This window comes from Egretta garzetta, unplaced genomic scaffold, assembly GCF_000687185.1.
Source record: "Egretta garzetta isolate BGI_Z169 unplaced genomic scaffold, ASM68718v1 scaffold547, whole genome shotgun sequence".
Taxonomy (NCBI): Eukaryota; Metazoa; Chordata; class Aves; order Pelecaniformes; family Ardeidae; genus Egretta; species Egretta garzetta.
In genome coordinates, this window is record NW_009260174.1 from 696,325 (window position 1) to 718,203 (window position 21,879).

A 21,879-nucleotide genomic window follows, 5' to 3' on the forward strand; every position below is an offset into this window, starting at 1 on the left:
GGAGCGGGGCTGGGGGCGAGGGCGACGGAGGGAGGGAGGAGGCGGGCCGGGCCGGGCCGTCGCGCGTGCTTTCTCCCGATTCCGCGAAGATTTCACTGGCTCCGGAGCCTCCCCCTGCATTTTACGCGTCGTGGATCCGAAAAGACGTCTGGAGGGATAGATACCTTTTATTAGCTAAAACGGCTGAGGGAAGGGGGCACAACACCGCCGGGGAGACTGCTTCAAGCAGTGTGCCTTTTAAATACAGAAAAGTTGCGCAAAACTTGTGTCACTAACCGCGTCGTAACGTCTCCGCGAACGTGTGGCCGCTCAGAGCGCGTAATCAAGGAGCACATCCTTCCTCAGAAGAAAACTAGGCAGCTCCTACCTGAATTCGTGCAGAGAGAAGGCCACCTCCATTACAAAACTGGAGAAACTCGTTAGTACTAGTTAGAACTAGTTAGTAAATAAGCTTCCACCAAAACAGTGATAGAGAGCGTGCACATGTCGCTTGCAGGGATCCACGATCAAGTAGGCAAAAGTCTGTTCGTGGCTTTTGCTTGAAGGGTAACACAGGCCGTTATCATCCTGGGAGGAAGTTAAAAAAAAAAAAAAAAAGCCAGCATTAGGAACAACATGGATACCCCTGAGAGAATTCATAAAATCTGAATTAAATGTATTGTTTTGTTCCAGTTGCAACAGTTTATTTCGTGGCAAAACAGAATAAATACACCATCATTTATTTAAGCAGCATTACATCTCTGTGAGGATCCTGACGCTCAATGCTCTACTGACAAAACGCTGAGTAGTTCTGCCTGAATAGTTCCAATGAACTTGAGGTGAATGTAACATTAATACAAAATGTAAAATTAAACATGTAAGCTTATGTTGACACAATTGGAGCCTAAACCGCAGATGGTTAAATACACAACAGTCCAATCGCATTTCCTTCGAAATGGAAAAAAAAATTAGGGACTCTATATTAATACATAAAGCTGTTCTATCAGTAATTCTTTTTCACTTAACATTTGCTAATGCATCTGTTCAGTTTCAAATTCCTGCATTTAAGGAAAAGCCTCATTACAGCTCTTACTAACAACTTTGAACTGTTACGGAGAAGACTTTTTGTGCCCATCCTCAGAAAGGGTTTGAAGGGAATCCAGGCACCGAGTTCCAACATCCTCATTCTGCAAAAAACACGTTCAGCTGCCAACCAACACTACAGAACTGGGCTCTTCAATTTAGCATCCTACGTCTGCCCATGTCAATAAAAGCTTCAGCGCTGACGGGGCAGCACAGCTTGACACACACTTCAAAGCCAGCAGGGATCCAGAAACAAGATGGGGGAATTTTTGAAGGGTTGGGGGTTTTTATGTGTTCAGTCTGGTAATTGAACATCTAAAGGATCGACAAATGCGTAGCCGATACCTCCTTTCTTTTAAAACACGTAACAGTTTCCTCCTGCTCCCCAGCACCTTTATACAACAGTTGAAGAGATGTAGGTTGTGTTCCCCTTTTTTTGCCTACAGGAACCTCTTATATTGCATATATTGTCCATTTTCTCCAGGAAAATTTTAAACTCCCAGGCTAGAGACTATTACAGATTAGAGGCACACATCTCACATTCTTTTGTTGAAGACGTCTTCCTCTGCATAAAATAATCCTTCTTTTTTTTGGACCAAGGAAACATGAAAACTGTAACCTCTCCCAGTGGTTAAGGCAGCCAACTTAGAAGGAAAAGGTCTGGGTTCCAATTTCTGCTCCATGGACCATTTGTGAATTTTATCCAGTAGCTGTTCCTGGCACCTCATTTTCTCTCCTCTTATATCAAAGAGGATGAACCCCCTCCTATATATTCTGGTGTCTTCCTTCGAGGGATTATTCAAGACCATAAATCTTAAATTAAGATAAGCACCACCACAAAATCATTATTTAAGACAGGTAGAGATTTGATAATGTTTATTCACAGCATTTTCTGACTGTAGTCAAATGCGGCAAGCTAAAAATAGCATTCTGTTTTTAAGCAAAGCAGCATACAAGCTCCATAGCTTGAATTTTAAGATGCCTAGCTCTCTTCAGGTGTTTTTCAGGGATACACTTGTATCAAACACTGGATTCTCTATTGCAGTAAGGAAAGCAAGCTTTAGGATTTTACAGCACTCAGCATCATAATACCTCTGGCATTTGATCCAAAAATAACCTAAGCTCATTCATTAAACAACAACAACAAAAAAAAAAAAAAAAAAGCAAGAGAAGACAAACATCAAGGTGTGACTGCTCATTAAACTTTTTTCCCATTGCTGCAGAAGATCATAGTCCTGCAGTCCTTATGGAATCAACCGATGTCAGGTGAGGTTTTGCCTGTTTAAAGGCAGTGTCAGCACACTAAAAATTTGTTCAACGACTCAAGAACAAAAACAAGTTAAGTTCTGGTGATGAGGCATTTCAAGAAACTCCATATATATACTAATATACTAAACCTTGTATCAGGAAAATAATCAATATAATCTAGTTAAATCTAATTAAATTAAAAGGGTTCTTAAATTTATTTTTGTTGGTAGAAGAAGTCATAAAAACCTAAAACACTTGAGCATAAAGCCTCTGGAATTCACACAGACTTACTCTGGTTTTTACAGCAATTTAGGGTGCATGTACATGAATTTAGAATCATACCAATTCCATCTGCGGGGTGGACTTCGGTTCAGACATGCAGGGGGTGTAATGGTTGATTTACTGATGGTAGAGTAGGATCATTTTTTTTTTCTTTGTAGGAACACAAGTAATCAGCTGATGTTTTAAGAGTACGTATGCATAGCATAATGCATAGCTCAATACAGAAATAAAGATACTGCTGAACATCTCTCAAAACTGCATAATTTAATCAACAATTGTTTTAAAAATACTTTTTGAATAAACTAGGCATTACACTGATTTCTAACATTGCCATAGTTGGGGTTCAGGGAAAGAAAGTTCTAAAATACCAGTTAGCATCCAAATACTTCAGCTGTAACAACATTTCATTCTATGTTCAAGCCCCAAAGCCCTCAAGGGTATTTGGAGTTCAGCAGAGTACTTGGTCACCAGATTTAAAGTTATTTCTCTTGTAATGCCCAGGTCTATTGAGTTTTCATGCTAAACAGATCTACAGACATTTGTAACTACACCTTAATACCTTGAAATATTTACATCTCTAATAGTGTGCTTTTATAGATATTGTTTCCAAAACAAGGGCTTCTTAGCCACAGCTTAAAACCCAAATAAAAAGGAAGGGATGGTGTCAGGATGGCGTTACATGAAGTTCTTAATTCCTGCTTCCATTGTTCTTGTGAAAATATACAAGTATATTTATCCATTTATTAATCCAGCATGCAAAAAATGTGTGTTCTTCTAGCTTCTCAGCTGCTTTTCAGGTCACTTTTACCAGAACAGCTTTTTTTTATTTATTCGTATCAGGCTAAGAGGGTATGTCCATTTCTTGCAGATACAAAACAAGAAAACACAGCTTAAAAATTGTCAGCTCAGCATTAAGATTATAATTACACACTCTGTAGTTATTTACCAAATGAAGCCAGAAACTAAATCTACTGCAGAAATGCAGTTATCTCCTTGAGAGAAACTTTTCATCACAAGCACAAGACATCTGTGCTCCTGTAGGTGCCTGTCCTGTGATTTTGAAGCAAAGTTTAAAGAGTTTTGATCCACAGAGCCATGGAACAATCTAGAGATACCCATGTAAGCCTTTCTCTATTCTGAAAGAAAATTCTTCAGGATGTTCTCTCATGGAAACCAGAATTTCAGAATTCTCCTTCGCCTCACAAATTACCAGAATGTGCAGTAAAGCCCAATTTTCCCCCAAAGCTACAGGGAGGATAACCTGCTCTGTATTTACACTGGTTTTTCTTTCGTCCATCCATTATTTTGTTTTCAAAAAGTTGCTGAAATTTTTCTTCTTCTTTTTTTTTTTTTTAATACTGATTTTATTTAATGTATGCAAAGACAGTTAAGGGAGCTCCTAAATATCATGAATCTACTTAAATATAGAGATCTGCGAAGTTCACATCAATCCATTTGATTCAGAGATGGGAAAGAAACAGAAGTAACAGAAGAACATCGAATTATCAGGGTTTTGCTTTCTTGTTTTATTTTTATTACAGTCTGCAACCCTAGTAGAAAAGTAAATTTTGACACAGCCATAATGTGCTTATTTTCAAAAACCTTTCAAAAGCCTTTTATGAATCACACATTGTACTGAAAAGACGATGACCCACAGATGAACAACTGGGCTATTGGCAACTGACAGGGAAGTTTGTGCAGTCTGAAATGACATCAGCTACTTCTTTTGAAAGTGGGTATGTTTAATTATTACATATTCTGGTTACTCAAGAAGAATTTGGAGTAGTTCACCCTACTGTAACAATTAAATGACAGATATGCTGAATCTAATAAACATGCAGCCAGTTCTCAAACTTATCTTGATGGCAAATGTATGATTTTGCAAGGAAACATAGGAATGAGACTTGACAAGGGAGGGGAAAAAAGGTTAGCAGTCACCTCGCCACCCCAGCCCTTTTGTGTACTAAACTTCCTTGCAGTCTTTACAGAAACAGATGCAACAGAAGCTATTCAGAAAGCTCTAGCAACATTTCTAAAACCAGAACAATACAAAGTCAAGAGTGGATTCTTAATCCTTACTACTATCTCAAGTAGATCTAAAACCAGAATTACTCAGACCTAAAGATATGTTTTTTCCATAAACTGGTTTCTGGATTACTATTATGGCTTCAAGTGTAATCCAGTAAACCTATTTTTAGTGAGCTACCAAATAAAACTTTAGTTGGTGGTTATTGACAAAGAGTTAGAGAAGAAGACGAGAAAGCAGGATGAGATCAGGGAAAGAATTCATGAATAAAAAATGACAACAACTATGAAAACATAACCCTTTAAAATGGAATATTATATTTTCTTTGTGTAAATGTCAATTCATTATTTTCATGTTATGCATCTTACTTCCAGTAAAATCCCATATCAAAAAATCATTAATACTTACATATGCAGACACTCTGAAGACTGTAGAAATAATATGTATTTCTTTTGTTTCAGGATTCTTTTGAACACTGAAATACAGGGGAATAATATGTACTTAATACGTACAGTAAGCACGTGGATATTACGACATTTTACTGAAAACGATTTAATTTATCTAGTCATCTGAATTGGTTTCACTGATTTCAATTACTAAATCACAGCAATATTATCCAGGCCTAGGTGACTCCAATATAAAGATTGAATATTGATAGCTATGGAAAGTTATTCAGCTCAACATTTTGTAAAAATCTTCTTACATTTTCTTTGAGAAAAAAAAAACTGCAAAGAGAACTGCATTTCAATACAGACTACAAGAAGTAGCAGCAGTACTGGTGAAAAAATGCAGACTTCAGCTCATTTTTAATTAATAAATAATTACAGTTTAGGTTCATTTTTCCTCCTTTGGAATCCTGTATATATAGACAGCTAGGCAACCTAGGATGGTATTAGTTCTGAATTTTTATATTTCTAGACTGTGTCTATTGTGAAGACTGCCATTTCTTCCATCACAATTACTAATAACACCAAGATATTATTGCAAAGCATCCAGGCATCTCAACATATTTTAAATTTAAGTATTTTTAAATGTGTCATTTTTCTGCAGGTTTGCTTTAAGCAATGCTTACATTTCTTCATAAATTAGAACATGTAACTTACATTAATTTATCTAATTTCACAGATTCCTATTTACATTAACTCACTGTGGAGCAGTTGAGCCTTATAACTCCACATTTACACAGTTCCAAGAAATGCATAGCTCAAAACCTGCCTTGTCATAAACAGGTTCAGTTCATGGGAAAGGTCCCAGTATAGACAAGTTGCTAGAGGATGTGCATTAAACACAGCCCAGTTGTGTCCCGCACCAGCTCCAAGCCGTCTGTGACAGCAGTCCCCTATTATCACTGCTTTCGCAAAGCTTCTTTTTACAAGAACAAACCCCAAATCAACCAACATCATCTTTGTTGATTCAATCTCTCCAACCAATAAAAGAAATTGACTCTCCGATTAACTGATTTCATCTGTAGAGTAATGACACAGTCGTGTATGAATTAAGCCTATACTGTGAAGTTGATCTTTCCTGTGGTGCGTCAGTAAGCAGGCTTTCTCAGAATTTTTTGTTACAACTGACATGTTGATATACTCAACGGTGGATTAAGATGGTATTGCTGAAACTGGTACTGGCCCCGGCTGTCTGCTTTACCACCCCTCAGGAGATTACTCCCTTCCCAGCAGGGACAGCTCAACTGGTTCATGACTCAGCTTCTGAACCACTGCAGTTTACAGACCAGCATACTAAGATAAACTAACACGGATGTCAGTTTATGCTAACGTACCGGGCTGTAAACTGCAGCCGTTCAGAAACTCTTTAACCAGCTCTGCTGAAAGAGTGACAACTTTCAGAGGAAGGTATAGAGGGTTAGTGGTGTTAGTACTTTCTACCATGTATCACCACCCCCACAAGTTACAGTTGCATTTAAGTTACTCTGGCTTCATATTCTTGTGTCTGAAAAGTATCCTTTCAGTTTCTGGTTTCTTAATTTTTATGTTACATATACCTAGGATACCAAAGTAAGGGATGACAGAGAATAAGTCTTCCTATTTATTCCACTGCCTTGAGAAATTTTCCCCTTGTGGTTAGCTTCCTGTAAGTCATTTTTCAGACTGAGTGTTTATTTCTAGTACTTTGGTTAATTTTTAAGGCAAAATAACGTATCTGCCAAAATCAGATGAGATTTTTCCCTTGCTGACTTGAAAAAAAACAGGAGGTTGCCTTTGACAAGCTCATTTGCTCTATTTTTTTCTTTTTCCTAAGAGGTTTTAGAAAAAAACTACCTTGTCTTCTTGAAAAGGATAGTATTTCCTTAAAAATAGTCCTCATACCCCACTTTGTTCTCTCAAATTGTTAACTTCTAAACTATTTATTTAATATGTTAGATCCTTTATCATTTTAACGTGCATCTATTCTCTTTTTATGAAGAACAAACTTCCTCATCGTCTCTCAATTCACTTTGGATTCTATTTATATCCTAACCTTGCTGACCATATTTTATTAGACTTTCCAAACATTAAAAGAACAACTCCATGCTTTCACATAAATTCATTTATTATGGAGGAAAGGGCATGGAGATGGCACAGAAAGATGGAGAACAATGACTACAAGATACTACAGCAGCTGTCACCATAGAGAGACACTGCCAGAAAAATCAGGGGTTAAGTAGAGAAGACAAGACTTACCAAAAAGGATTCATAGATTATATTTTAATTAACAAGTTTTTGTCATGTAAATGTATTTTTTAACTAAACCAAAAATACTACGAGGATTTTGCAATTATTTAGGGCACACAGGACATGACACTCAGCGTTAAAATTTTGGATGGATTCAACTGGTCACAGACTAATTACTGCTGGCTTAGTAACAGACAACAAGTTGTGCATTAATTCATTAGGAAGTAATTATTACTCTTTGTAAAAAGGAGACAATACCTGCCATTTAATAGTTGTATTTGGAAGTCCCTACCTGTGCTTGTAAAATATCTAGAGTGGTTCATTTCAAAAGTTTATTGCATTCTCCCATAAACAATATCCATGGAAATGCTTTAATAAAATGAAATCTCAAACCTTTTGACACTATTTTGAACATTGTTGCCTTGGAGTTAGAATTAAGGAAAGGCCAGAAGAAAGGCTGTAAGAAAGAGAAGTGGGGAAAAGCTCATAATGGGTCTGCCACTCCCAGCACTAAAGACACTTCTGTGGAACTCTTCATGCTAAGGATCTTTTCCATAAGAAAAACTGCTACAGGACCAAACAGATGTTTATACCTCTGTAAGTATATCATGATTAGACTGAGCTTATCTGTGGGGGCTAATTTTTCAGTGCACATTAGCTAGCAGCTAATAATTATTGTACTATCCATTTGTTTTTCACCAAGCCTTCGGAGCCCTCAAGACATAAAAATTAAAGTTTAAGAAGAATACGGGTTACAGAATTTTTTAATACCATGAAAAGTTTTTAATATCACTTTACAAAGAGTAGAGAGTATCCAATGCAACCGTGGCCCAAGATGAAAAGAAACCAGATGGAAGACAGCAGTCTAGAATAATTTAAAGAATAGTTGGTTTTCAACAGGAATTTGAAGGTGAACTGTTTGGTAAAGAGAATCTAAGAGACCACTACTCTCATTAGCAATTGTCTGCTGAAAATAAGAGGCCATAAGAAAGTAATTTTCATTGCTTTATTTTCTTTTGTAATCTGTGCAAAAATGTGTTAAGTAATACAGTGCACAGCATGGACTACAAATTAGAAATTATGTCAAGACTGTGGCATGAGTATCCCTCTTCAGAGCTGCATTGCTTATCCTTTCACTGGCTTTTTCTCTCTTAAGATGGTGGTAACAAAACAGCAACATCATTTTGCATAAACTGGGGGCAGGGGGAAATGAGACAAAGCAGGAGACAACCGTGATTATGAAGGGAGAGGTAATGTCTGAATTGTCAAGATCAAAAGCTTTTCTCATGGGACCAATAGAGAACTTGATACCAAAGGAGCAAGATTAAAGATTTAGTTAAACTGGGAGTTTCTTTTTCAACTGCTAGTCTGTGTTTACACCAGCTCCACTGGCAGTGAGAAACCAGCAGACATTTATAGGCACAGAAATGGAGAGACACATGGTAGATAAATATTGAAGATCAGTTATGTCACATGAACTGAGTAGATGTACTTCAAAACTTTGGAGGATAGAAAGCAAGATGCCAACTGGGGGAAAAAAACCCCAAGACCCTAACACCAAAAACCAGAGGAATGGATCTTGAAAGGTTTTGTCCTGATATTGTATAAAGGACAGAAATAGCACACAAGAAAAATCACAGAAATATATAAAGGGCCAATATGGAACAGATTGAGGGTATGGAAAAAACAAACCTTGAAAGCAGGATGAAATTGTGAGGAAGATTTTGGCAGATGCTTTTTTTTTTCTTTTTTTTTTTTTTTAAGTATCAAGAACTACTTGACATCCTTATCAAATTTTACAGCAGGAAAAGGAAAAAGAAGCAGAAAAGGTTTGAGTTAGGAAGGTAAAGAAAAGGAGTGGCTTAGAACAAAACGTGAACATGTTTAGGAGAAAACAACTCAACAGCAAAGGGAAGCAATAAAGTGAAGGATCTGATTGGATTTGCACTTTGTCCTAGGTCAATCCAACAACACAAGAGCAGAAACAGCTGTAGTCAATGCAGAGTCAACTAAGGCTGAGGATTAGAGTAACAAACAGCTTGTTTCAAGTGCAGACTGAACAATTTGAAAGAAAAGGAAGGGTAGAGGTGAAGCACTGATGGATCCTTTTATGTCATATTCTGTATTTTTGAAGAACCCACTTGATTTCCATCTATGTATAATATGAACATATCGAAACAAATCACACTAATAAGAAACCTCTGGTGACTAATCACAGTATTCAAATTAATACATGCAGCAGTCTAAGTTCATTATTTCTGAAAAAACTTCTTGGGCTATTGAAAATGCTCAATTTCTCTGTTTCAGTGGTTTCTCTAAAAGTATCATCTGTTCTACTGCTACTTTAATAATTTATTTTAGATGACCCTGGGAAACAGCATGTGACTAAGTCAACTTGCACCCTGAAAAGTACTGACCATTACAAAATCTAAAAGCTGCTTAGAAGTTATTAAAGGATTGTAAGCTTCTTTGGTTAAGTATTATAAAAATTCCAAAAACCAGCCAAATATTTTGTTTTAAATATTTTGTTTGGATACAGCAATCTATATACAAATGCTACAGAAGTAAAGAAATATTCATAGAATCATAGATCATAGAATACCAGGTTGGAAGGGACCTCAAGGATCATCTGGTCCAACCTTTCTAGGCAAGAGCACAGTCTAAATAAGATGGCCCAGCACCCTGTCCAGCTGTGTCTTGAAAATGTCCAGTGTGGCAAAGTCAAGCACTCCCCCGGGGAGATTATTCCAATGGTTGACTGTTCTCATTGTGAAAAATTTTCCTCTCATGTCTAATCGGAATCTTCTCAGGATTAACTTGTATCCATTACCCCATTATTCAGGTGATTAAGATTCACTGGGTCTAATCTTCCACTGTGTCTTTGTTCAGACATATAAATTTTACTCTTTAATTTATCCAAGACATTTTAAGAACAGACATAATGACGAATACATCTTACATGATTTTTTCCTAATATGCTTGTGTGTAATCTTAAAATAGGAGATGAAATAACAATTGGTCATCACACAATTCCAAATAGAGCTGAGGAGGAAGAAAAATATCAATTCCTACTTTAAGCAATTTGAAGCCTGCGTAGTGTACATTGTAGTGCATTACTTAGTATCCGCATTATCAGAGTTCTCATACTATCTCTCATTTCAGAGGTCTGCAATTGGTTTTCATAGTTCAGGTGAATATTGTTCTTTATACTATCCCACAAATACTTATTATGAGTGGAAAAGTACAATATAATATAAAATTTTAGTCACATCACTGAAAATCTTCATATTCCCATTAGCTTAGCTTGGAATGAGTCTTTGCATAACCAATAACTACATTCCATTTCCCACTAACCAGGAAATAAATTTGGTCAGTCGGAGAAGTCATCATATTCATATATCAAAACAGGGCAAAAAATTGCCTTTTTTCTGAATTTGGACCTCTGATCTATCACCTCTAATGTAAAGAAAAAAAAACCCATAAAATTCCAAACAATTCCATACACCAGACCTGGCAAAAAATGTGTCTTAGTCCACTATGTCATGTTAACAGCCAGATTCTACCACCCCTAGCTTTACGCTGCAAGAAGTGAATTTTTGGAATTAAGAATGCCAAAATCCAACTGTATGTAAAAAAAAAAATAAACAGCTGGAATAAAATATATACAGAACTAAAAATTTCAACTTAAGTATTGAATTTTTAAATCCTAAGCCAAAAGCAGCTTGAAAGTAGTCCAGGAGTATATATCCAAGGCTTATTTGTTGATATTTTCTCAATGACAGTGGGAACACAATCTAGTTCCAGTGATATGCCATGTTTTCAGTAGACAATTACAGAAACAAAAATCTTTAAAAGGGGAGTGAGTTATAAAACATCAACATCCATATAAGAAATATAAAAAAAGGTTTTATGTGGGACAGATGCCATTAAAATTGCATATATTTAGCTATTGACCTACTACCATTGTTACACGTTACTTTGATAGTTGAAGACAAATAAGCTTGCAGATTGATTAAATAACAGCCCCATTTTTGAAGCAGTAATGCACAATAAATTCACACAAATCGACACAAATATCTATGCAGAGCACATACATATACAATTGTATAAACCAGAAAACACTTACCTGACCAAGTCTTTATATAAAGCTTTTGTAGTTTCTAAGTATGGGCCAACTACATCTTCAAACTGGCAAAGAGTTCCTCCAATGCAAAGATGCTTAAAAAGACAGAACAGAAATTCCTTGCGATCCAACTGACTGAATAAGTCATAATGGTCTGAATCTTCCAGAAGCAAGACCTTGTGTAACAAGAAAATAACAAAGTCATCAAATAGGTGAAAACTTCTTATTTGAGATTAATCATATAAACAATGCAACTACTTTACTGTATGTCATACAGAGTTTACGTCCATATAAAATATATGAACTGTGGATGGAAATAAATAAGTACATCTCTCTAAATCCTTCTTCCAATGATGCAATCATGTTCAAAATTTATAGATACAATACAAAGCAGAATCACTGCCAGATTTGTGCCCATAAGACATAAGGGAAGATTTTTTAAGAGTCTTGTTATTCACTGGTTAATTGCTCATCATGCTAATGAATCAATCTGAAAATAATCTAGCTATCTTTGGTATGTCGATCACTGCCAAGTAGTTTGTCTTTGGTAACTTTGCCTACATTTGCTTTTTTACAGAGTTTACACACCTATCTCACATTTGTAAAGGAATCCCAAGGATCTCCTAGAGGAGATCACTCAAATTCCCACCATTCTTTATTGCAGACCCTAACGAGCCTTTATCTGTGGCCTGGATAAACCAGACATGTTATCCAGCTGCCTCCACGCATCTCACCTGCCTTTTGCTGCAATATTATGTGAACACAGAGAACTTGCTATATTAGTCCCAACACTGTGCACTGTAAGGGTGGACAGGAATTGTAACTCAGTATGGCTACGAGTCACATCAGCCAAACAGCAGAGGCCAACCCAGCCAAACTGGTCAAAGCTAGACATGAGCTTACTGCTCTCTGGCCCTCTATATAACATCACTGAGTAAAAAAGGGCCTGGGCAGCAACTATTGTTGATGGCCACCTCATATGTACCCTAACTGCCCTCTTGGTTTAAACAAGAGAAGAGGTGGCAGGTAGGAAAGGGACATGGAGTTTTGCAGCTGAGGGCCAGGAGACAGACAGTTTGCTGCCCCCTGCAGCCTACTCTCCTAGGGCACTGACTAATTTAATCTGAAGTTTTGATGTCATTCCTGGAAGATTTTGACTCTTAATTCTTTCTGCCATTTTAGGTCTTACGAGTAGGAATCACATCCATTTCAAACAAATGCAAATCCTTCAACTTACAACTTGCGGACACACACAACCCTTCCAAGGGAAAAGGAAAATGGAAAGAGACGGAAACTCCAACTATTCCTTATTTTAAATGTTGCCTCTAACTTTGCTACATCCGATATAGTTAATTTTCAGAAAACACTTCACACGTACCCAACTTATAAACACATAGTATTTTGAACTGCTAGGCTACAAACCACATCTGAAATTCAAACATGAGCTTGACTTCTCTTCTTTTCCCAGAACTTTACAAGACAGACCAGTATTTCAGGCCACATCCTGTAACCAGTGTCACTGGTTCAAATACATTGCCTTCAAAGGATTTGCCAAGTGCACATGATTGCAACTCTATAATTATTAAGTACTTATGATGATTATATATACAAGGAAGAGCAAAATCCAGTTCTCCCACACTATGCTTTGCTAATGCGAAACAATCCTAAGTAAAAAAAATGGGTTTAGCTTATGAAGTCAAAAGAAACATAGTTGATTAAGAAGGTGCCACTGTTAGAGAGATTCTTTTTCAGAATAATCTGCTCTCTAACACCCACTGGATATAACAAACAGTTTTTACCTTACAGGCCTGTTCAGGAGTTTAGTCCTTTAGCAGTGTTACACTGAAAAATAATTCCTCTTTCCAAAGTTTCCTCTCCTTTGTTTCAGTGAAAATACAGGAAGATGCCTTTCCTTAAATGCCTTCACAGATTATATGGTCAGCATTCCCGGCCAGGAATGCTTCGGGATGTGGCTATTGAGTACATTCAATTTCATCTACTACCTGGAAGGCTGGGTGAACCCACAGCTTTGGGTATCATGGGACCTTTCCATTAGCACCACTTGTTTTCCCCTCCTAGGCAAATGAGTAGCTGCATTTCCCGCCCCCTGCACACCCAAGCACTGACTACTTGAGATAAGGTTTTACCTTTTTCTGCTACCTAAACAGGAAAGAGGGACCACCTGGAAAACAGCCATTGCTTTCACAAAAAATAATGAAAAATGTGTCCTTACAGTACCTAGTAGAGCATGAAAAATTGTAAGAAATTAGTCATTGCTATACTGACCTTCCTTAATTCATCAGAGATGAGAATATCATCGTAATAGTCATCATAACATTTTACAATATCTCCAGTTTCTCTAACAACTCCTTCAGAGTATAGCCGATCAAAAAATGACATGGAAATCTGTGTACAGGGCACCACTGTAGCTTCAATTTTTGTCACTTTGGAACCTGGAATACACAGGAAGGCTTCTGTTCATATCTCGTGCAATAAATAAAACAGGAGAATTTCCACATACTAATGGTTTTAAAGTAATTTTTAATTTGATACAGTGTGGAAATAATCAACTTCTCTAAATGGTTGTGTGGCATATTCTTTAAAAAAATACAGACCACATAGGTATACCTCAGTCACACAGTCCCTCGAAAAACAAAGAAAGCTCAGAAAGAAACAAGTGTAAAGAAAACATTGAATTCATCTGAATGCTACTTTCCATTAAGGCTCAAGTGTCTGCTCCCCCTGTTGGCAATACTATCAAGCAAAACAAGGGATAGATGAAACACCATGTGAACTCAACATCATATTAGAACACACCCTTAGAAAATCATATTCCACAGCTTAAGCCTTAAAGAATTGGAAGACAAATATCAAATTTGACATGATGAAGTACAAAAGTCAATAGCTGCTAACAGCACCCCGCAGAGTAGAAATCAAAATGAACACAGCCCTGACAGATTTTTGGGTTGTTAAGTATTATATCTGAACTTTTTGAAAAGTTATTTTGTAGCTACTGTAAGCTTTATTAACCAGCTATTTCAGAAGATGAAAAAGGTACTATCAGTGCTTCCTGTATGAAGCCGGAATATTAGCTCTGTAATCATTAAGCGCAGGGCACGTTTTTCTATATTTTTTCTGTTTTCTGTGCTTGCAAGTCATCCAAGGCTTGATCCTGTTGCTCATTGACATCTAGTGCCATCTGAGATGTCCTACAGTATTTTACTTAATGAGGTATCAGTCCATAAGGGCACATATCTTCTCTATATACAGTGTTACATCTACAAAACTGCATGCATGGTGTTGGATAACTTACGGCATCTCAGATAGCCTTAGACTCCATATTTAAGAAGCTTTGGACTCGGTCCAGTTCCATCTGCTCTCTACGGTCCAAGCGTTCAGACCAAATGCTAGAACATATTCTCTACTCACTTCCCAAGTCCCCCTGAACACCCTTCAAAGTGCTTCTGAACAGGAGAGGGGAAGAGAGCAGAAGCGAGCATGAGCAAGCATGCAACGCAAGGGCAACGTGTCTCGGCAGAGGTAATATTCACAGAATTCCAGCTTTCCATGAGTTTAGCTTATCTTTTCTCCTCTGTAGGTTCCCTTGATGGGAGACTGGTCAACAAATCACAATATCAAAGGGCTTTTCACCATACAATTAAAGATAAAATTAAGTGGTGTCCTGACAAACTGACCTAAAGGATCACTAAAGACTAGTATTTAGGAAATGTCCAAATTTTACTCTAGCTGACAGTATTTCAGGAACAGAAACATGCCAAAAAGGGATATATGAACTGTGACGCTTCCAAGAGCGCCTATCCTTTCATTCTGATCCTAATCTTTGCAAGCAGAGCATAACATTTCCCTGCTCATTGCAGGGGGGTTGGGCTAGATGACCTCTAACGGTCCCTTCCAACTCAAAGCATTCTATGATTCTATAACTTAAAATTTCTCTTGCCCCCACACTTCCAAAAAGTCCTTGGGATTTCTCCCATATATTATTACATGGAGATTATTTATTCATAGGTTAAGTAGGACTGACATTTTGGTATCTAAACCCAGGTAAACTGTACCACCTACCTGATCAACACTAAGAAGAAAGTTAAAGAGAAGTTACAAGTTGATGGCTTGAAAATTTGTCTACTTAAGCTAAAAATACTGGCATTAAATTTTGTAATTATTTTATTGGGCCAATGTGAAGTAAAGAAAATTGGCTGTAGAGGAAAGCTCGGCATTTAGTTGCTTGGTTTCACATCTACAGTTATGGTTATGAAAACAGGTACCTTATATTAAAGAAAAAAAGTTTAGGACATTCTCCTACCTGTCCACATAGTGACTACCAAAAAATAAACAAATTAGGTAACCAAAATCACAAGTCAAAAACCCCATGGCTTACAGCCTCACAACCTAAGAAGAAACAAAACTGATTTTTTTTTTTTTAATTTATTTGTTTATGCTTCTTCCCACCCCCTCATCTCCAGACTCCTCCAACTTTTAATTCTCCAGCTTCCTTTCACAGGGATAGAATTTTTATTTTGTAAGAGATTTAATAAGAGCTAAAACAGCCTCTAAGATAGAATTATTTTTGTAAAGACCTATGAATCAAAAACTGAGTCAAGACTAATGAAAATCAGATGTTAAAGGACTTAAGAAAAGAGAGACATCTTACATTGTCCCAGTTATTGAGCTCAAAGTATAAGAAACTGAGCTATTTATAGGCCTTCAAATTGTTAGGATTTTATTGGGGGAGGGAGAAGAAAGGAGACACACTTCTGCTCTGAAACAAGATTTTATGAAAACTTTCATCAGGAAAAAAAAAATCAAGAGCTTTGTAATCTATTCAGTAGTTCAGGAAAACAAACTATAAATGGAAAAGTTTAAATATACTGGAAGCTCCTATTCTCCATCTGAGAGGTGAGATTTGAAACTGGAGATTCAGAATTTCCTGGAAAAGAGTGACCAGTTTTAATAACACTGTAAAAGTGAGCAATAAAATAGGAAGAAGAAATGCTTTGACAACTCTGCAAGTGGAAAACAAAAAGCTGAGAAGTACTGAAGCAGATTAAGCTTCTTACAACAGCTAGCTCTGGAATATCTATAAAGTGCTGCCAATATACTTTTAAATGAACATGTTGCATATCCAGTGTGGGGCAGATAAACCCCAGATTAGGTGTATTTAGAGTTCCCCCAAAGCTTAAGGAAGTTTTCTACCTCAGGGAAACATCTTGCAACTTACTATTTACAAAACAGTTTATATAGAACAGACCTAATGCAAGTACAGTGCTCTGTACTAAAAAGATGGTATTTCAAAAGTAAAAGGTACAGGCTGATGATTTATAGGTTCAAATGACATTTAAAATTTTTGCAAATGATAGCCTATAACAGTAATCTAAAAAAAAATCACTGATTTAATATTACCTTCCAGATTTTAAAACTCCATTCCAAAGACAGCAATCGTTAGAGCTTCGAGTGCATACAGCAACCCAAATATCTTTCTTAGGCAAGTACTAAATTTTTATTTACACAAAAAGACAGTAACCCTACCCCTTTGAAGATAACTTTTTGAGTGTTAATTGAGCTTAAACAGACACAGTACTGCCTCCCCAAAACTGCTGACAGGTGCAAGGCCAGTAACATGCTCAAGGAAAAATGACTATTTAGTTCTCATTGCAGCTATTTAAAAATACAAGTCTCAAGACATAGGTTGGTACACATCAAATTTGCTCCTTTTGCCACTTCTATTTTAGAAATATGAGAGTAACAGATGAAGGGAGTGGGGGGGCTTAAAGCACATGACAGAACTATCAGGTATTCTGCCATGCAGCTAGGAAGAGGGGAAAAATTTTCCCTACTACAACAGGCAAAAAAGCATGGTGTGAGAATAGGTAATTAAGTATCTGTCTGATCCAATGAAGCAGACTAGAGAATATCCTTGTGTATTGTTTACCTAAAATGTTATATTTCAAGCAATGTTAAAGCTGGAGTCCTTGAGGGAATGTACTACTGTGGGATTCTAGCAGGAATCGCAAGACATGGAGCAGCTGAAAAGAGGGGTACATGTTGCATTCCGTGGGGACCCCATGTTTTATGCCACCTTTTGATCTAACAGATGGAGAGTGAGGATATTACGGTTTGATAATACTAAGGTGAGGATGAAAAGCAGTCAAGAGAAATAAAAAATGAGATTAGAGACCGGGGGGAAAAAGTAATAAAGACTTTTTAGAAACAGATTTTGGGAAAAGGAAACAGACAAGGAACGGAGAAGAGGTAGAGAAAAATACGAAAGTGAAACCACACCCACTGAATTAAAAAGAAAAAGAAATTCTTAGTGAGAAGGTAAAAGGGAACCACAGCCTGGAAAAAGACAAAATTATTACAGAAATAAACACTGTTGTAAAGTAATATTATACTGATGTTTTATAGAATGCTGACATCTTTCTGTGGATCCCTTTCTGCCCAAGCTCACGGTGGGGAGGAGAAGGGAGGTTTCTAAGAACCTGTCTAAACCCCACTTATATTTTGCATCCAAAATATCTCCCCCGCTGAAAAAAAAAAACAACTAACATTTTTGTTTGCAATAGAATACGTCATTTTCATTTTTTATGTCATTTTCTTCAGATATTCTAAAAAGCAAAATAAGTCCATTTCCAGTATTTTCTTTCAAGAACAGGAACTTGTTTTTAAGAGAGTTACTCCACAGTGATAAGTAAATGGTATATCTGGATTAACGTATCCACATGTCTGAAGAAGAAAATACTAGAAGATGATTTTTCACCTCCTCCCACTCAAAGCTAATTCTTACTATATTTTCAAAAAATGCACATGAAAACTAAGTATAGAAAAATGTGCCAACATTCCTCACCAAAAATAGGCAAAGAATGGGAAGAAGAAATTTTAAGAGCAAATGGGGTATACCAGCTGTTCAGGATTTAGAAAGGGAACCCTTCCAGTCCTCAGAACAAAATGCACTGCTTCTGTGCTGAGAAAGACTGAGCAGAATTAGGAGTTAAGCTGGGATACTCGGCAAGTGACCCTCCGCTCTTAACACAAGGTATGTAACCTACTGACCTTCACTACAGGGACTGGCAAGTCACAGGCTAGACAGATAGCCTAAAAAAATTCTTGCCTAAAGCAGGAAAAGGTTTACCCACAGTTTGAAATATATTTATTTTCTTTCTGCTTGACAGAGTGAAAAAGAGGTACCTCAAGAGGGACTTGAAATATTTTTTGCATCTTCTGTATTTCAATTGTTTTAACAGCTGGATACAGTGTTTGGAAAATGGATTTTGTGGACAAAAAGGTGGCAATGTCTAGTGTCACTGTATATAGTGGGGAAAACCTATGCCAATTCCAGAGAGTCAAAATGGAAAAGTGAAAAAATTCCAAAAGCTCCATTAAATATTTACACACAGTACAGTATTTGCAGACAAACCAAAAGAATTGAGGACTGCTCACTACTCCCTTTCAAAATATTCCTATTAAGGAAAATCACTTTGGTGCTACCAGTGTTGACATTATGTGTAAAATCCCCTCACATTATCACATGCAATTTCCATGAAATTTTGTGTCATTTACATAATCAAAAATACAATTTCAAAGCGGTGCCATAAAATCATGTGCTATTTGCTTTTGGTCTATCTCCGTTAGTGTCTCATCTCCATCTACAGACATAATCAAGTGCTATAAGCAGTTAATGATACAGCAACAAACTAGAAGTCAACCTTATGCTATGATTGCAACCAGAGCAACCCATCACATGGCTGTCTTTCTGCGCCCAGATCACTTTTGTTGTGCAGATAGCATATTTACACAAGCTCAGGGGTGTGCTCTATCTAATCTTCTGCTCTCTCAACTTTAATTTGTAACAGAGCAATAATCTCAGATCTGTCCTAAGTAAGGTGGTTGCATCTATAGAAGAGTACCTTTCTCCAAATACTATCTGAATAAGGTAGTACTATAATTCCACAATTAATGCAGTTTATTATGTCTGGATACATGATCAGGTCAACTGGATGTCACAGACCATTTAAAAGTACTTCTAGTAGCTTGGTTTATGGATCGACGCAGGATCAAGGAAAAGAAAGTATAAAATGTGACAATTTAGTAACAAACTAGGTAAGAGTCTTTTCTTATTAGCTAGTAAAAGAAACAGTTCCTTAAGATATTTCAACCAGGTGAAGATACACTTATATGAACAGTCATTATTACAAAATGGTAAATTAGAGGAAAATAGTTACAATACAAACTTTTTTTATTTAAGATTAATTTATTCTAAATTTACCCAATGTAGTCCATTGTCCTGAAGCTGAGAGCAACTTCAAACTGGAGTTCACATTTTGATCATTAAAAAATGCCTATAATATTCAAATAAGAGAATAGTTAATGATATGAAACATAAAATCATCATTTATAGTGCCTTGGATACTTTCAAAGTCAATTATAAGGATCCAATTAGCAAGTAGACTCTGTATGACCTTTCAGTTTGGATACTAAATATCATATCACACCACCAAATACAAGTTTTTGTAACTTTGTGTAGCCAGTGTCTTTTATATATTCAAGATATCTTCATGTACATATTTATATATGCATTATTAAGGTTTTACAGTGAAGCACTTTCAGTCCAAGAACACACAAAAAGGTTGCATGAAATCCTTGGAGGTACAGAAAATGGAAGAAGAGATGAAAGAATTATATCTCTATGTGAAATGTTGTTGAAGTCAAAAATGAAATGCTAAGTATGATTGTAAAATTTACATTTTGTACATAAATTTGAAGCTTGGAGAAGTGTGGAGAGACACAAATTTTTTAAACAGATACAGAAGAAATCCATAAATTGTTGAAGGGATGGAGAAGACGTTCCATGGTAGGATCTGAAGTATTCAATCTTATTGATTTATCAATTAAAAAAAAGTAGACATGCATAGTTATGTTGGTAGCTGACAAGTTTAAATGATAGATAAGCCAATTAAGAAAACCCACACTTATGTATATGCAAACAAGCAGAGTGAAAAATCATTGAAGAAGCTGTTAAGAAAATGATGGATTTTTCAGTCTCTGCATCACCAAATCTCTACCACCTCTCTGGGAAACAGAGAGATCAGACTATATAATTGAATGGTCCCTTTGTTCTCAACTAATGCACAGCTACTCAGAGTTCATAATTTCATACTGATATTTTTACATTTTCAATTCAAAAGAGATGAGCATTGAGAAGGTGAATGCATAAACTTCAATAATTTGAAATGTTTACCAGTGGGAGATGAAATATTGGTGTATTTCTGTGTGAATTTCTTTAAAATACAAAGAGGCTGAAATCTTTATCCAGGATAACAATATGAAGTAGATATACAACAAGTCAAAGAGTTGTTTTTAAACTAACAGATGTAAAAACCACACTCGTTTTAAAACCACAGATTATTACACTTTTCTGTCTGCAAACAGATGAACAGATTTGACTTTGCAGACAACAAAAGTGGAGGACACAAAATCAGCAGGAGACTTGAGTCTCAAAAAGCTGAAAGCCCAAAATTCCAGTATAAAGCAATGGTATCCAATAAATTTTAAAATATTATATTTTCAGATATATGGTGCACATGCATGTCTAATTGTACAGCGTATTTACTGTGACAAAGCAGTAAAAGCAGTGAGCAATGGTACCAACTGCATGTATGCTGTTCAGTGTCTCCTCCTGGGTGGACTTCCCAACATTAAATGCGGTGGCCAAGATCAGCATCCAGTTCAGATTCCCATTCTTGGGAATCTTGAATGACTAAATTGTTCCTTTTTAAAAGAGAGTAATATTAGTACAGACTAAAATATTTTTACTGGACAACACAGTTAACCCACAAAGTACAACTTGAGCTCCACACCTAAATCACCTACTTTCAAGGAGACAGTGAGCAGGCGAATAGCATGCTAATGCTGCTACAATGTTTGCCATTATGCAGTTTTCCAATAGCTATAATTTCATGGAAAAAAAAGTCATGTTAAAATATAAAGGACTTAGAACTACCATAACAAACTCGTCCTTTTGATAGGGCTTAAACTGCTGGTCAAAACTGAACGCTTGTGCTGTGATCCTGCCTTGCATGGACCTGAAATGGAAAAATGAGATTAAATATTCTGCAGACATACCAGGTACTTATTCACTCTGCAAATTTGCATAGGTACACTACAGAAAGTCCTATTCTGACCAATAATCATACTTTATTTCTTTTTTTCTTTCCATTCTCACTTCTAACCGCCTCCCACCCCTCCTAGGAAGCACAACCGCTGCTCCAGCAGCATCGGAGCAACGCTGCGCAACTGAAAGAGCTGTTGGGTGACTCTGGAAGCCAAGGGTAACGGCCCCGCACCTCAGAACAAGCGTTTTACGGGCCTGAAAAATACCCAGGAGGCTTCCAATTAAAGGGGGAGGGTGGGGCGAAAATAATAATAAAAAAAAAAAATTTAAAAAAAAGAGA

The 21,879-nt window shown here is 36.7% G+C and overlaps 1 protein-coding gene across 1 annotated transcript; it reads right to left on the reverse strand.

The window, feature by feature from the left end:
* Nucleotides 1–435: 435 nt before the first annotated feature.
* CFAP300 (cilia and flagella associated protein 300) lies at nucleotides 436–21,548 on the reverse strand. Its single transcript, XM_035897169.1, has 6 exons — nucleotides 21,429–21,548; nucleotides 19,695–19,767; nucleotides 13,700–13,866; nucleotides 11,417–11,589; nucleotides 5,027–5,093; nucleotides 436–567 (listed from the first exon to the last, which is right to left on the reverse strand). The coding sequence occupies exons 1-6, from the start codon at nucleotides 21,546–21,548 to the stop codon at nucleotides 436–438; spliced, it is 732 nt and encodes a 243-aa protein (XP_035753062.1).
* Between the last annotated feature and the right edge of the window lie 331 nt (nucleotides 21,549–21,879).

Excerpts from the sequence above, each read along its gene's own strand:
- CFAP300 (XM_035897169.1), bottom strand. The coding sequence starts at position 21,548 with ATGTCTGCAGAATATTTAATCTCATTTTTCCATTTCAGGTCCATGCAA. Across the intron at positions 13,867-19,694 it reads AGGACAATGGACTACATTGG|GTTCCAAAGTGACAAAAATT; the intron begins GTAAATTTAGAA and ends TGTGTATTCCAG. Across the intron at positions 11,590-13,699 it reads TCTCTGATGAATTAAGGAAG|GTCTTGCTTCTGGAAGATTC; the intron begins GTCAGTATAGCA and ends TTGTTACACAAG.